Source organism: Sorex araneus, chromosome 7 (genome assembly GCF_027595985.1).
Source record: "Sorex araneus isolate mSorAra2 chromosome 7, mSorAra2.pri, whole genome shotgun sequence".
Lineage (NCBI taxonomy): Eukaryota > Metazoa > Chordata > Mammalia > Eulipotyphla > Soricidae > Sorex > Sorex araneus.
Genome location: NC_073308.1, coordinates 61,207,605 through 61,222,736, shown reverse-complemented (window position 1 = coordinate 61,222,736; position 15,132 = coordinate 61,207,605). Strand labels below are relative to the sequence as shown.

General features: G+C 41.0%; 2 protein-coding genes across 5 annotated transcripts in view; one reads left to right on the top strand and one right to left on the bottom strand.

Annotated features, from left to right (window-relative positions):
- The window catches only part of LRBA (LPS responsive beige-like anchor protein), a 560,234-nt gene that overhangs the window by 246,466 nt on the left and 298,636 nt on the right, over positions 1-15,132 (bottom strand). For all 4 annotated transcript variants that reach the window (XM_055144432.1, XM_055144433.1, XM_055144431.1 and 1 more), the window contains 2 exons: positions 9,842-9,988; positions 7,216-7,352 (listed from right to left, as the gene is read on the bottom strand). In XM_055144432.1, coding sequence (XP_055000407.1) covers positions 7,216-7,352; positions 9,842-9,988 — 284 coding nt within the window. The remainder of the gene's footprint in view (positions 1-7,215; positions 7,353-9,841; positions 9,989-15,132) is intronic.
- On the top strand, positions 1,121-3,916 carry MAB21L2 (mab-21 like 2). Its single transcript, XM_004606183.2, has one exon. It carries the CDS (start codon positions 2,200-2,202, stop codon positions 3,277-3,279), a length of 1,080 nt encoding a protein of 359 aa, XP_004606240.2. The 5' UTR covers positions 1,121-2,199; the 3' UTR covers positions 3,280-3,916.

Genomic DNA, 15,132 nt, shown 5'->3' with positions numbered 1-15,132 from the left:
AGCACACGCATGAGTTTCATTGAAATGCCAAGGGAGGAGTGAAGCCATCTGTGTAATCAATAACAAGATAGTTATAGATTTTTTTCAACAGTGAAGTCTTTTAAAAGCAAGAGTCAATTATGACAATAAAATCATTTTAAAAGTGAAATTCTGTACCGGCTGAAAATATATTCTAAATTAGACTTACAACATTATCATTTTAAGGAAACTTTAACTTAAGTTCACATTCACTTTGTTTTTTACTAAGCTTAAAAAACAATTTTAGTGGTTTATTTCTCTGAAAGTGTATCTTACAAAAACCTACCATAAAGACACCATTTCTCACATCTTAAACATATTTTCTAATAACTAGCATGGATAAGTATATTTGAATCTTAATTATGAAGTAATTATCAATCAAAGTATCTGCACTATTTTCTCTGCCACAATTCCCCACAGCATATGGAAATTGCTGAAAAGAGATTTATGGTAATAAACCCACAGCCTCTCCAACTCCACCACCTCACATACACCGGTGCACATCCCAGCAATTGCTCGGACTCTTGGCAACAATGGAGAGGGAGGGAAAGAGGAGGAAGACTTTGTGGGAGGAGAAAATCTGGAAAAATTTAGGTCCTTTCCCAGACTTTCCTTCCTCCTCCCACTAGCCTTCAAGAGAAAGTAATTCTGCGAGCGTTTGCACCTTCCTCGCTACACTGATAGCGGGAAAAGAAGTAAATCTTCCCCAACCACAGCTACTCTCCCTCGCCAAATTCCAGCCAGGTCCAGAACCACCCTTCTCTGCACTCTTGCTCGCTGGCAACTGATAGAAGAGGAGGGTACAGATGAGGGGCTGCAGGGAAATGTGCGCAAGCCTTTGACTTCTACTATCTCCTCCTATTTTTTTACTTCTCCTTTTACCCCCTTTTCTTTATCAAGTGCAGCGGCGGCTGCTACTGTCCGCCTAGCCGAGCATGCCTGTCTTCTCTCTGGGATTGGCTAAATCACTGACAGCTCGGAGAGCGATTGTAGGAACTGAAGCTCCACCCCCCTCATGATGGCCCTGGACCATTCATAAACTAAATAACGGGGGGGGGGGGGGGGGCGGGAGAGAGAGGGAGAGGGAGAGAGAGAGAGGGGTGGAGGGAGACAGGAGGGGGAGAGGGAGGAAAAGGGAGAAAGATTAGCAAAGGAGAGGGGGGAAAGAGAGAGAGAGAGGGCGAGAGAGACCTCGGAGGAGAGGAGGGGAAGAGACGACTCAAAGTGGAATCTGCACAAGCAACCTGAAGGGGGAGGAGAAGAAAAACCCTCGAATCCTCATATCTAAGCCCCAGATGCAACGCAAGCAACGACTTCGCCACACTAGGACAGATTTCGGGAGGGCCAAAAAGACCAATTGCGGAGCAGAAATGAATATCAAACAACTTCCAGCGGTTTGCACCTAGAGAAAGACCCGAGGAGGCCACCGCAAACGAGCACGCCGCTTTCCAACAACGCGGTCGGCGGGCCGAGAGCAAAGGGCTCCGGGGAGGAGGAGACGCGCGCGGCGAGTGCGGGCGCCTGCAGACCGCCGGCTAACTGGGTCCGACTCGCACCCCGCCGCTCGCAGGACATTAATTACTCCCCTCACCTTCCACTGGGGGAGGGGGCGGCGAGAGGCGCTCACCTACCCCGCGCCAAGACGTCTCGGCAGCCCCAGAAGTTTACCAATGAGACGCTGAATGTTTCCCTTTTATTTTTAAATTTACTTTGGCACTTAAAAGACCTCACTCCCAGATTTCTGGACAAACTCGACCGCAGACGTCGAAGCCTAACCTCGGGGTAACCTAATCTTCCCCTCTCGCACCCTCTTCCCCCTTCCCCATCCATCTCTCCGCACATCTGTATTTGACGTAGCCACGAGCACGCGAAACCCGTCTCGGCAGGTATTTTTCCTCTTTTTTTTTTTTTATTTCCTCCCCCGCCCCCCAAGATCGCGTTTTTGGGGGTCGCTGTTGCTCTTAATTTTCCGGAGAAAGCGGACGGTTTGGGCAAGCGGGGGGCAGCGAGGCAGCCGGCTGGAGCAGCGGCCGGCCAGCCCAGGTGGACAGCCCGAGTCAAAGTGGGGCTCCGGGGGAGCGCAGCGCCTCTTTCGCCAGCCGCAGGGCCACCCGCGCCTGAGCCTTGGATCCCTCAACGTACTGCGAGACGCCGGTGTACAGCCCGGACCTGTGCCCCAACATGATCGCCGCCCAGGCCAAGCTGGTGTACCAGCTCAATAAGTACTACACCGAGCGCTGCCAGGCGCGCAAGGCGGCCATCGCCAAGACCATCCGCGAGGTCTGCAAGGTGGTGTCGGACGTGCTCAAGGAGGTGGAGGTGCAGGAGCCGCGCTTCATCAGCTCCCTGAGCGAGATCGACGCCCGCTACGAGGGGCTGGAGGTCATCTCGCCCACCGAGTTCGAGGTGGTGCTCTACCTCAACCAGATGGGCGTCTTCAACTTCGTGGACGACGGCTCGCTGCCCGGCTGCGCCGTGCTCAAGCTGAGCGACGGGCGCAAGCGGAGCATGTCCCTGTGGGTCGAGTTCATCACTGCGTCCGGCTACCTCTCGGCGCGCAAGATCCGCTCGCGCTTCCAGACGCTGGTGGCCCAGGCGGTGGACAAGTGCAGCTACCGGGACGTGGTCAAGATGATCGCGGACACCAGCGAGGTCAAGCTGCGCATCCGGGAGCGCTACGTGGTGCAGATCACGCCGGCGTTCAAGTGCACCGGCATCTGGCCGCGCAGCGCGGCCCAGTGGCCCATGCCCCACATCCCCTGGCCCGGGCCCAACCGGGTGGCGGAGGTCAAGGCCGAAGGGTTCAACTTGCTCTCCAAGGAGTGCTACTCACTGACCGGCAAGCAGAGCTCGGCGGAGAGCGACGCGTGGGTGCTGCAGTTCGGGGAGGCCGAGAACCGCCTGCTGATGGGCGGCTGCAGAAACAAGTGCCTCTCGGTGCTGAAGACGCTGCGGGACCGCCACCTGGAGCTGCCCGGGCAGCCGCTCAACAACTACCACATGAAGACGCTGCTGCTGTACGAGTGCGAGAAGCACCCGCGGGAAACGGACTGGGACGAGGCGTGCCTGGGCGACCGGCTCAACGGCATCCTGCTGCAGCTCATCTCCTGCCTGCAGTGCCGCCGCTGCCCGCACTACTTTCTGCCCAACCTCGACCTCTTCCAGGGCAAGCCCCACTCGGCCCTGGAGAGCGCTGCCAAGCAGACCTGGAGGTTGGCCAGGGAAATCCTCACCAATCCCAAAAGCCTGGACAAACTATAGGGTGCCGGGGGCTGCTTGAAAAGCGACACGGAAAGGGAACGCTCTCACCCACACCCCGCGACACGAGTCAGCCACCAACAGCCGCAACTCGGGACACAAACTTTTACGGAAGGCACCTGGAAAGAGGAATCGGCGCCACCCCCGACTTCAAAGGAGAGCAAACCAACCTCCCCCCCAGCCACATTCTTGCACAAACGTGATTGTTTTTCTTCCAGACAATGTGAATTTAAAAGGTCACACAAAAGAAGCAATCGGGCTTTGCCTCCACAAAATGAAACCCAAGGTACATTTTCAAATCAATGTATAGTAGTTTTCTCCCCTTCCCTCTCCCCACTACTCTCTCCCCATCTCCTCTCCTCTCTTTCTTTTTCTCCTTCTCCCTCTCTCCATCCCTCCCTGCCGCTCCCTTTCTCTCTCCCCGCCCCTCTCATTTCATTTTGTTTTGGGTTGCCTGAATGTTGTCACCAAGTGAAAAAAAAAAAGTATTTAATTATATGTAAAATTTTCTCTTTTAAAAAAGTTTTGCTAATGTTAAATGTATCTCAGTGCCAATGTCGGATTGTGCCCCTCCCTCTCTCGCACCTATCCCTTCACCCTAAGCAGTCTTGTTGAAACAGTAATAAAAATATTACTTTCCATTGTACTTGACTGTTTGTGAATTGTTCTTAATGAAGGTAGGTGAGATCTCAATTTGTAATTTACATGTTAAAAACGTGGGATGAACTAGAAGAACTAATAGAGGGAGATTCCATCAGAGCTCTTAATTGCAAAATTTACAAATTCAACACAGACTAAATTTAATCAATATAAGCTCCTACAAAGACAATTAGAGAAGAGTACAAATTAATTTTTACCCACTCTAATGTACTCATTCCATAGATTTAAGCAAAACAATGTCTAACTTCACTCAAGAAAAGTGATCATATTTTGCATGAAAGAATATATTTAGAATAAAGTTCATAGTACTATTAAGAGGTTTGCTTCTTATGCAATAATTTCTAAAATCCACCGAATTTAAAATACAAAGAAAATGTCAGTCTTTTCTGAATAGTTAATATGATCAATTGATTGCTTTCCTTCAATCATTTGTATAATTCAATGTTTAAATAATAATTTAATAATCAAACCACCCATACTAAGAGTAAAATTATTATAGCACTATTGCTTTTTCTCCAGCAAATAATCATATTACAAACAATTTCAGTCTTTCAAATGGCTTAATTATAAATGGCATACTATAGCATTTTTAAATCAAATTCTCAGAATTATTCTGGAGTTTCTTATTGGTAATTTATATTAAAAAAGGTGTCTGATATCACACTATGCCCAAATAAAAATTACTCCTTAGAGGATTTACATAAAGGAAAAATCTGTTCAGTCCTGCTTCTTCCTGCTTTTCTAATGGACTTTTCTTAATGTTACAACTTTAATACTTAACAAAATTAATTAATTAGTACACTGAGAGTATCCCAAAAGAACTGGTCAACCTTGATGTTGGAGACAACTATACACTCCACTAGACCTGTTAATGTGAGACACAGATAAAGAATGCATCAGATGTTAACTAACCTTTAATGCTTACAATGGAATCTTTGAGTTAGTCTTATTATTTCATTGAGAAATTCCATGAATGAGAAATGCAGAGGAACAAGTTCTAAAACACAATTTTAAAGATCAGAAAAGATGTTTGAGGGGGAAGAGAGTATAAAAAGGGACGAGGGGCAGGACAGCAGAGGTGGATGAAAAGAAGGCAGCTACTCAGGGCCCTGTCCTAAGGTCACTGGACAAAATGTAAGTTATAAGAATGAAGTTGTAAGACTCCCTGGTAAAACGTCCCTAAGTAAAAATAGCTCTGTTAGAAAGATAAACCATCTTATCAGTTCTGAAATCATCACTAATGCTTCAAGTTCTATCCTTTGCCAGTCTCTCTTCCAGTACATAGAAAAAAATCTTTGTAACATAAGGGGTTCAGAATATTCTCATTATTAAACAACAAAATTGCTTTTATTCTCTGAGGAAAATGTTCTGATTTTTAAGAACACTTTGAAGACAAGTAGTAAGTGATTGCAAAGAAATGATTTAAAAGTACAGTATTAAAAGATTAAAATGGCATCATTAAAATGACCATTTTTCCACTCACAAAAACATCTATACGTTAGACATTCAACAGCTATCTCCCATCAACTGTCTCAGAAAAACAATGTTTCAAGGTCTTGACAAAAATAAGTCTCCCATTCACTATATTTCCCCTTTTATTTAATTTAATGCAGATATCACCAATATAAAAAGAGAATTATACTACAGTTACACAAGGGCTCTCAATAGTAAAATACCCAACAGTATCAACATCTACACCAAATTAAAATTCTTCCAGTTATTAGCTTACAACACTTGGAGAATATAATTCACAATTTAAATTTCTGTAACTTAGGCAGGTTATAGCAATACAATACAATTTTAGTGATGGGGCTAAAAGATTCCTTTAGCATAAAGCAATAGAGAAAGACAATCAATTTAATGATGCTACACAGAATAAGAGTAGAGAAAAATAGAAATTTTAATTTATCCTAGAAGCACAAATAACTTCAAAGAGACTAATCACAAAGATTGAGAGGTTCTGAGATTGAGAACAATTCACCAGATGCCTTTAAGTTAAATTACATTTTATATTTCAAGCTATGTATGTCTAAACTAACAGAATAGTCTGATTAAGTTTCAACCTATAAAACATTATAAGTATGCTCAACTAGAGAGTTTAAATCACATGGTTATCTTTTTTCCCCATAGGAACTAAAATACATTGTCAGACATTGAATCGTGTAATAAAGCAGGAATATTTTCTAGTTGATGTTAATTTTCAAATAAAAGATTTCTCCATATTGGATTAGTTGAATTACCAAGCTAACAGTCATCAGTTATATCACAGTCTCCCTGACATGCAATATTCAACAATCCTCTCTTGACAGAGGCAGCATTTTTACAATAAAGTGTGAAAAATATGCATGAAATTTGTTTATAGATTTTGATAAAATGAGAATTTTTTTATGAACTACTTTGAAATACTTCTATGTGACTAGAAGTTAATTATTCTGATGATTACAAACCCAAAGAAGTGTCTACCAATGAACTCGGAATGTGGTTATTGCTATCAGCCTGTGACATAAGTCATTCCACCTTTCCAAACCAATTCCTCTCTACAGGTTGCTTACTTTGCTCATTTTTAAAGGAGACTGTTGACTCTCAAAAGAAATTCTACCATTTTCTTTCAATAAATAAAACTGATTTGGGCTTTATGTAGTATCACAAATGTTTCTTAGTGAAATAAAGTTGCCAAGGTCTGCAGAGTAATCAGAAATACATTTTAAAGGGAATTGGATTTTCATTTAAACGAATAGGAAATTATGCAGTGTCTTGTAAAAATCAGCTACAGAGAATGGGAAACAGAAGTAGCTCTCACAGACACAAGACGTGTTTGCATCCAGGACAGAGCAGTAAGTCACGAGGACAAAGCAATGAGAGTGATATACTGGTATCACAGCCAGAAAATCAGAAAATTTAATGGCAAAACCAAAGAATCCCACACTCCCTCTCACTGAATTTGTAGTTTAATTTCCTCTGGACCCTTTGAGGCAAAATATACTTATGCCAATATTCCCTGAGGTCCTCCCCCTACCCCTGAATAAGCTAATGATAAATGCAATTAAGTAGAAATTGTTTTTGAATCTAAATGAACTTCAATAATCTAACGAGCTGGTAAGGGAATTGTGAGCAAAAGAAGATAGCTGCCTTAAACATGGGGCAGAAGCAATTCAGCAAGAAATCCAAATTGCCCATTTCACCAACAACAATCTTATCCAGCATCAGCACCACAGGCCATCCCGGGGGGGGGGGGGGCAAGGAAGCCATGAACACAAAATCGAAGCTTCATCTCCTCACCTTGGGGTCGATTTTCTTGAAGTTAGGGTCCTCTTCATCCACCTCGAAATAGAGTTCAGAGGAGGTGATGGAAAGAGTGCCCTTGACTACCACCGAGGGGGCCACAAGCTGAGCTGGCGTGCTCAGGCTAACAGGACCTGCCAAAGAGAAAACACAGGCTGCCCAAGTTGGAATGACATTTTCTCCTTCCCATGCAACCCCCCCCCCCCAATTAGATTCAAAGAGAAATCAAATTTAATTTTAAGACTCTCACCCCACGGTCCAAATTGCCTGCTGACTCTTTTTACCCTCACAGAGTCAGCCCATCCCAACCTTCCCCTGAAAATGCAAAGTCAGAATTCTCATACTAGGAGATTAATAATAAGCAGTTAATAATTCCAGAAAAGTGGAAGGCACTTATTTCACAGAGTCTGCAAACCTTTGGTCTAATCTCCTGGCAAGAAAGTGACTCTGCCTAAATGAGTCCATCCACATTCCATTTAGAAAAGGAGCCTCGGGCTATCCACCAACATGGAACAACATCCAGGAGCAAGGAAGACTCGATAGGCGTCCAAGGCCAGAGGTTAGCTTAGAGTTTGGCTGATGCATGATTACAAAAAGATCACTAGCTTAGTGAAGTAAGAAACGTTAAACCATACTCTCTAATAAAGATTTCGTGCCAGGCTGACACAAAACCTCTTCCAAAGGAACTTGGCCCCATGAAAGACTGATAAAAAGACTTCTTTTCTAAGCCAGCCTTTCCCTGCTAAATATTGTTCAATGCTTTCAAATCTAATATTAGTGTAGTTCAGGGACTCTGGGAGTAAACAGCTGGAGGGTGGGTTTCCAAGTGAATGAATTTTTATTGGAATAATCAAATCTCCACAGGGCTTATCAAAGAGACAAATCAGCCTGCTACTGAAAACAATAGATTCACTACAGACAGAAACGCATAAAGTATATTAGAACTAACTCTAAAATAAGAACTAAAAACAATTATTTCTGTTTCGTATATTTACATGGAGAGCGATAAAATAAGAATTGGAAATGCCATGCCAGTTCCTCAGTACTCAAATCCTAGAGAAGAAAAGAGCAAGATTGGCACTTATAGTTGTCAATTAATACAGTGCCTATAACCACAGCGCACCTATCCAGGTAATCAATGAGTGAATAATTGTTTCAAAATTCAGATGAATTGACATTTCCATCGATTGTTAGAAGGGTGTTGGTCCTTAATCTCACATCAATCTTAATGTGTGCCAGTAGGACAATAGGAGGTATGCTCTGCGGACATCGGAGCAGGTTTTGCCCTCTATTCCCCATGTACAAATACATTGTGTTTGCAGATGGGCAGCAGATAGCGGCAGAACAGCCGTGATTTCCCAAAGCTCATCCCTATAAATGGATGAAATAAGCAGCTATGTGTTCTTTTGCTGTCTCCCTTTGCCCCCTGTACATTAGCATGTAATCCTGAGAAGAAATAACATTTTTTCAATCACTCTCAGACATTCAATTACAGGGTAAGCAGACAGCTGCAAGAGCCAGGGCAGCCCAGGTCCTACAGAAGACCCCTGACAATTTCCACTTCATTTCTAACCCACACCACTTTATTAGTGTGGATTACTTCTTAATCCTATTGCCATTGTCAAGATTATATAATTAAACTCCCCTTTCACCTCTATTACTGTATGAATGTATTACTAGTAGGAAGAATTGAGTAAAATAAAGGAGTTGGGAATGGGTAAATGCATATGGAAGAAAAAACAGAAAACAGTGGTGATGACCTTACACTCTTTCCCTCCTCTTACTAGTAGGCTGTAAATAATTTTATTTTACTTTACAGGCATCAGAGGTGATACCACATTCTCTTTTTGGCTTTTTATGATCATTCCCTGTATGGCAGCATCAGCTACAGATATTTCACTTACTAAAAGATTTCTGGTCTGAAGTTAGAATTAATAAAATGGGCCATCACCTAATTTTCACCTACAGAAATTTACTCATCAGTTTCTTCGTGCTGATGTATGACAGCATCACATGCATTAAGAAAAGAAAGGAATTAATGAATGGTGAAAGTTTCAAGCTAAACTAGAGAATTTTTCCCATAAGGGAAGTAAAACTGAAAATCTGCAGAGTGCAAATCAAAATTCCTATAGTGGGTAAAATATGTGAATCCTGTGAAGAGCCATAGCTTTCCTGGAATGGATTTTTTTGAGAGCTAAAATGTATATGCAGCAGATTCACTAAGACCTGTATATCAAAGCAAATAGCTCATCTGCCTCGAAGCTTTATTTAAAAACAACAGGCAGAATGTTCGGAACAGCTTTCCCTTACAGGTAACTCCCGTGGGGGGAGAGAAGCAATTCTATTTTGTTGTTGCTGTTTTTAAACTTTGCTTTTCCTTTTCCAGTGAAAAGTATTCATAAAAGAAATAGATGAGTAGGGTAAAGAGACGGAATAGAACAGAAAAATGAAGGGAAACCATTACTGGAGATGAGGCAGAAATGTTTGGATGAACGAAAACCAACTTTATTGAATGCAATTGTGGGTGTCAACTTGGTAGTCATAGTGGTCACAGCTGAAAAAGTAAGTGACTGTGTGCCTGGCCCCAAGACAGCGGAAGTATCAACACAAACACTGAATTTACCCGAAAGATTCTCTAAATCTTTCTCATCCACGGAGGACAGAGTATCGTCGTCGCCTTCCAGGAGGATCTCGTTCTCTGAGTTCTGATTTCCTAAAGCTGGACTCCTGATGGACTGTTTGCCTTTAGCAAGGATATCTTCATCTGCAGCTGAAATGAAAAGGAGAGAAAGCTATCAGTGCTGGGAAAAGCTGGGCAGAGAGGCAGGCAACTGAGGTAAGGAGAGGAGGCCAGAGACGGTCAGTCATTTCACACAGTCATCAGGGAGATGGCAGGGATGACACACGTGCTTCTGCTGACAAATGTGATTCCTCAAGCCTAGTCTAATGTTACTCTGAACAAGCATCCTAATCCCATTAAATCTGACCCCTGCACCACTCACCAAACCATTTATTTACTTATGGTTAGGGCAGGAGAAAGTGCAAAGTAGGTACATTTCGGGGAAATTTGTTAGCAGGGAAAAAAAGAAAAAGCAGAACCTGGTTTTGGAAACAATACCGACATAACACTAAAATAGAAAAGAAGAATTCACTCTCCCAAGGAAAACCTTTTGCAGCTAAGGGGTTGGGGGTGGCTGCAGGAGAGGCCTGAGAGGCATCTGGGCTGTGAGGCTGGAGTCTAAGCAACAGTAGCTCTCACTCCTCTTCACTCCAGCCTCCTTCCTTCCATCACAGGGTCCTTTCCCACAGGCTTTAGTCCTTATCCAAACACCCAAGGGCCAGGCAGGGTGGGAGTTCGTGGCGGCTTAGGAACAACTCCTCTCAGTGTTTAAACTAAAGGGCTAAGGCACCCCGGGGGCAAACACAACAGAAAGCCCAGGAGGAGAGGCGTGTGGGCAGAGAGCCCCGCGCTGCCTGAACTGGAGCAGCCGGCCAGCCAGCCCCAGCGGCCTCTCGGGCGGGCACCGGGAAGCCAGAAGGGAAGAAAGGAGAGGGGAGGGGACAGGGCCCAAATACAGGAAGTGAGGAAGCAGCGGTTTGGAGGTGGGGCAACCCCAGCCAAGGAGGAGACAGAGAGGAGAGCAAGAGGGGCAGCTGAAGAACAAAAACGATGCAAGCATAATTCTCCCAGCACTGGGTAGCCTGCTGCTTGAGAAAAGCATCAAAGCAGGTACTGGCATGGCCACTGGGATTTTTTTGGAGCTCACATAGTTTGTCTATTTTCTTAACTTTATTCCCTCACTAGAGCTAGTGCTTTGACTGGTTTCCAGTGAGGGGGGTTCTAGCTGAATCTTGGATGGAAGCACCTGAACAGGCCAGGCAGCAGCTCTGGCTCTGGAGTCAGCGCGAGGCTTTCTGCAGCACTGCGGCATCTGCCTGGGCAGAAGGTTCAAGTCGCAGAAAGGATAAAGCGTTCAGTTTGCAGCAACACAACTAATAGATTTATCTGTCTCATTTATCACAACTAGGTCAACTAACATGCATGTTACCTTGTGGATCTGACAGATCAAAGTTTTTTTGAGATTAGCAGAAAAAAGATAAATTTTATTCTTATTTATTGTGATAATTTATAACACTTAAGATACTACTTGAAAGAACATAGGGATTCCTAATAAAGAAGTCATGGGAAGATATTTCTGTAGTTTGCTTTGAATATGCCTCATGGGTATATACAATCTAATTTTCTTTCACAACCACACACAGTAGAGTGCATTGCACATATACAAAGGTCTTCGACAAATACTTGGAAAAAATAAAAAAGAGGTCCCTAACTAAAATGGCTTTTTGTAAGTTACAAAGAAATAGATCCAAATCCACTAAATTTTAGACTTATAGAAGCATAGATTTTTATATCAGTGTTTGTATTTCAAATATTAACATTTCCTAACTTGGAAATGATGAACATTGCCTGTAGCCTAAAACAGATCTTGTAATTTACTAACAAATGTACTAAAAATAAATCGTCACTGAGAAATACAAGATAAACTGCCACCTATATATCTTTGTAAAACAAATAATAATAAACTCACAACTGCCAAATGTGATTTTTAGCACAGAATCGATGTACAGTGGGGAGAATATTCTGGGATTTATAATTCATTCTTCAAAGGAAGAAAAAATAGTAGGCTAATGTTAAATAGCACTTCTCATGTGGAAGGGAGCACCTCTCATGTGGAAGGGAGTGTTCACAACACTTTACATATTTAACTCATTTAATTGTCACAAATATACAGCTAATTTCTTCCTTTAGTAGAGAGGAAAGAGGGTCAAAGAGGATTACTTACATATTTTTTGCCTAGTAACCAGTTGATGCAAAACTGAGTCAAGACTTCAATGCAGGCAGCATGAAGAGCCAGAACCCAGGCTCTTAACCACCGGGGCATAGGAAAAGAATTTTACTACTACCTAACCAGGGATGAGGATTATAACTTGCTGATGATTAATTTCTTATTCCTTGTAGTGTACTGTAAATGGTTAAATCAGAATCAAAATGAAGATTTTTCTTTTTGTTTCCAAACCTAAATTGGAATGGTATATACCAAACACATCAGAAATAACTAAATTCAAAATCCTTGTCATAGTTTTCTTTCACCACACACACACACACACACACACACACACACACACACACACACACACACACACACACACACGCACGCACGCACGCAAGCACAAGCACCTCTTTAAAAACACCAGACTTAATTGAAAAAAAAAATAGTAAAGGCAACTCTTTAATTCTCAAGCATGTAAATTAATGGTAGAGCACTAGCTACGAAAGTATGAGGCCCTGGGTTCAATCCCCACCACCATATATATAAACAAATTTTAAAAACCACTTAATTGAGACCATTTACAAAACAATGAGAGTAGCCAAAGGCAATATGCAATGCTTTGAAATAACTTAGTAAAATAGATTTAAATGACCTAAAACTTTGTTATCCTTCCAATTGAAATATTTTAATGTGTTTTAATCATGGGGACACATATTACAATAACAACTTGATTTACATAAAATTTTACATAAAAATTTAAGATTACCAAAGATACATATACTGTACACATACAACACCCACCTTAATTCACTTATTTACTTATTTTCATAAGTCCAGATTCTGGAATTGTTCAACCTCAACTGAAAAAAACTCTTGTCATGGAAAATATGCAGCTTACTGATATTTAGAATGGTTTTCCTGTAATTAACTCCCCCTTGAGGATTTTAAGTTAGCAGCAGTAAAATTACCAACAGTACTCTAATACACACCACATGCGCTGGTGTTCAATTCTCAGTGGTCTAATAGCTTTCTGCTAAAGAACTTTTTTTTTTTCAAAATTAGAACAAAACTGTCCCAAGCATAAAATAAAAGATAATTATCGTGTTTATATGTGCTAGGGAAAGCACATTTTTAACGTTCATTTGTGTTTTCTCAATCAATGGTTAAAATAAGCATCAACTATTTTGATATCTATTCTGTATGTATACACTATTACAAAAGTTCAACTGGGTAAAGTCACAGCATGCATTTGGTTCTATTTTAAAGCTTGATTCAGATCTTGTTCTGGATAATAAAATCATTATAAACACAAAAAAATGTTTAATTTTCATATCACTCATAGATTGCCCTCATCTAATCTCATCTTTTATTCTGGTTTTACATTTACCCTAACTTAATAAGTAAGTTGCAATTGTTAAATAAAACTGGAGAAATGTGTCAAAATTCTTTTCTCTGAAACACTGACACTAAGAGCAATGAGAAAGCTCAGAGAGAAACTGGTTCTCACAGTATAAAATTCAAGTTCTTTGGCATTTGCGCTGGACTTGAGCTGATTTATCTATCCACTACATGTTACGTCAGTAAAGTTAAAAGAGAAAAGGAACACAGTCAACTGTTCTCCTATGACATATAAACCCCTTTTAAAAATTCATTGCAAACTGGACTGGATTGATAGTCCATAATGTTGTAAAAAAGTTTACATATTAAGAATTAGTCACTTAAAAAAGATTATTACTGGAATAATAGTAACCTCAAATGTACATAAAGATATATAAATGACTAATATATGAGTATATACATAATATAATGCAAAAACTATAAAGAACTATAACTACATATTCTGAACAGTACACATAAGAGGCATCTTATGTAACATAAGTATGGTCCCAAACTAATCTTCCTTAACAGTTTATGCTATTGCTGACGAGTTCCAAACCTAGAAAATTTACACTAGGAATATTAATGAAAATACAAGGCATAATTAGAGAACAAAGCAAACCAAGCTCGTTTCCAAAAGGTCATCAGTTCCTCCAAAGTATTCGAGAACCCAGTATAGGCTGATCCTATAATAATGGAAGCACTAGAATCTGACATTATTGAAGTCAGGAAAGAATTCAGGCATGATTTAGGATCTTTCCATGTCATCCTCAGAAAACCCGATGAGTTACTTTAATCATTTACATGCCTACAAGATACCCTGTAAACTATGTCAAACCTCCTCATATGTTTAGATTAACATATATATTCTCTATAAAACAAAAACTATATGAATTCAATATGATTCTACTGCAAAACTATTTTAATATTTCAATTAAAACCAATCTTTCTACCACTTAAAAATATTGTTTATGGCTTAGATTTTACTATAAAATTCTCATTACATTTAACAACAAATTTTAGAACATAGCAGAGGACAACAATAAGGAGGCTGGTTGGTCATGATATTTAGTCCTACAGCAAGAATTCCTTTTGGTCTTTGTTCCCTTAGTCTCCTTATCTGTAGAAATAAAGTTAGGGTACACTTTTTCAGCCTTAGGTTCTTTCAAAATGCTGTAATGATAAATAACTGACAAACTAGGTTCCATGAATTAAGAGACTATTACAAACCTGTATAACTGACTTCTAATACATTTGAAAACTATAAAATAGAAGAAAATGACCTCAAAATCCAAATTCCTGCTCTGCTTGGTGCTACTGTTTTCCATAAGAAAATTTTAATCATAAAAGAAAGAATTTTAATTTATAAATATTATTCAGTTTTTGCAAAGTTAAAGAAATCTCCCATTACAAAATGACTTTTATAAATAACCACTTTGGAGGGTCTCTCCTTGAAAAATTACCTAAAGCCCTTTTCCCCAAGCAAGTTAATGTGAACTTGGGAAGGGCAATTAAATTGTCAGAATTAAAAAATTTGTTTTTAACTAGAAGGTAGCCAGAAGTAGAGTCATGGGGCTAGTATTGATCGCCCGAACAGAGAACATCACTCTTCAGGTATTTACTCTGCCACCTTTACACCAGAGGCTTTCCTTCAAATCAAATCAATCTATAAAAAAGATGGCTCTCACTACTAAAATACATAACT

Coding starts and splice junctions, on each gene's coding strand:
- MAB21L2 (XM_004606183.2), top strand. CDS start 2,200: ATGATCGCCGCCCAGGCCAAGCTGGTGTACCAGCTCAATAAGTACTAC.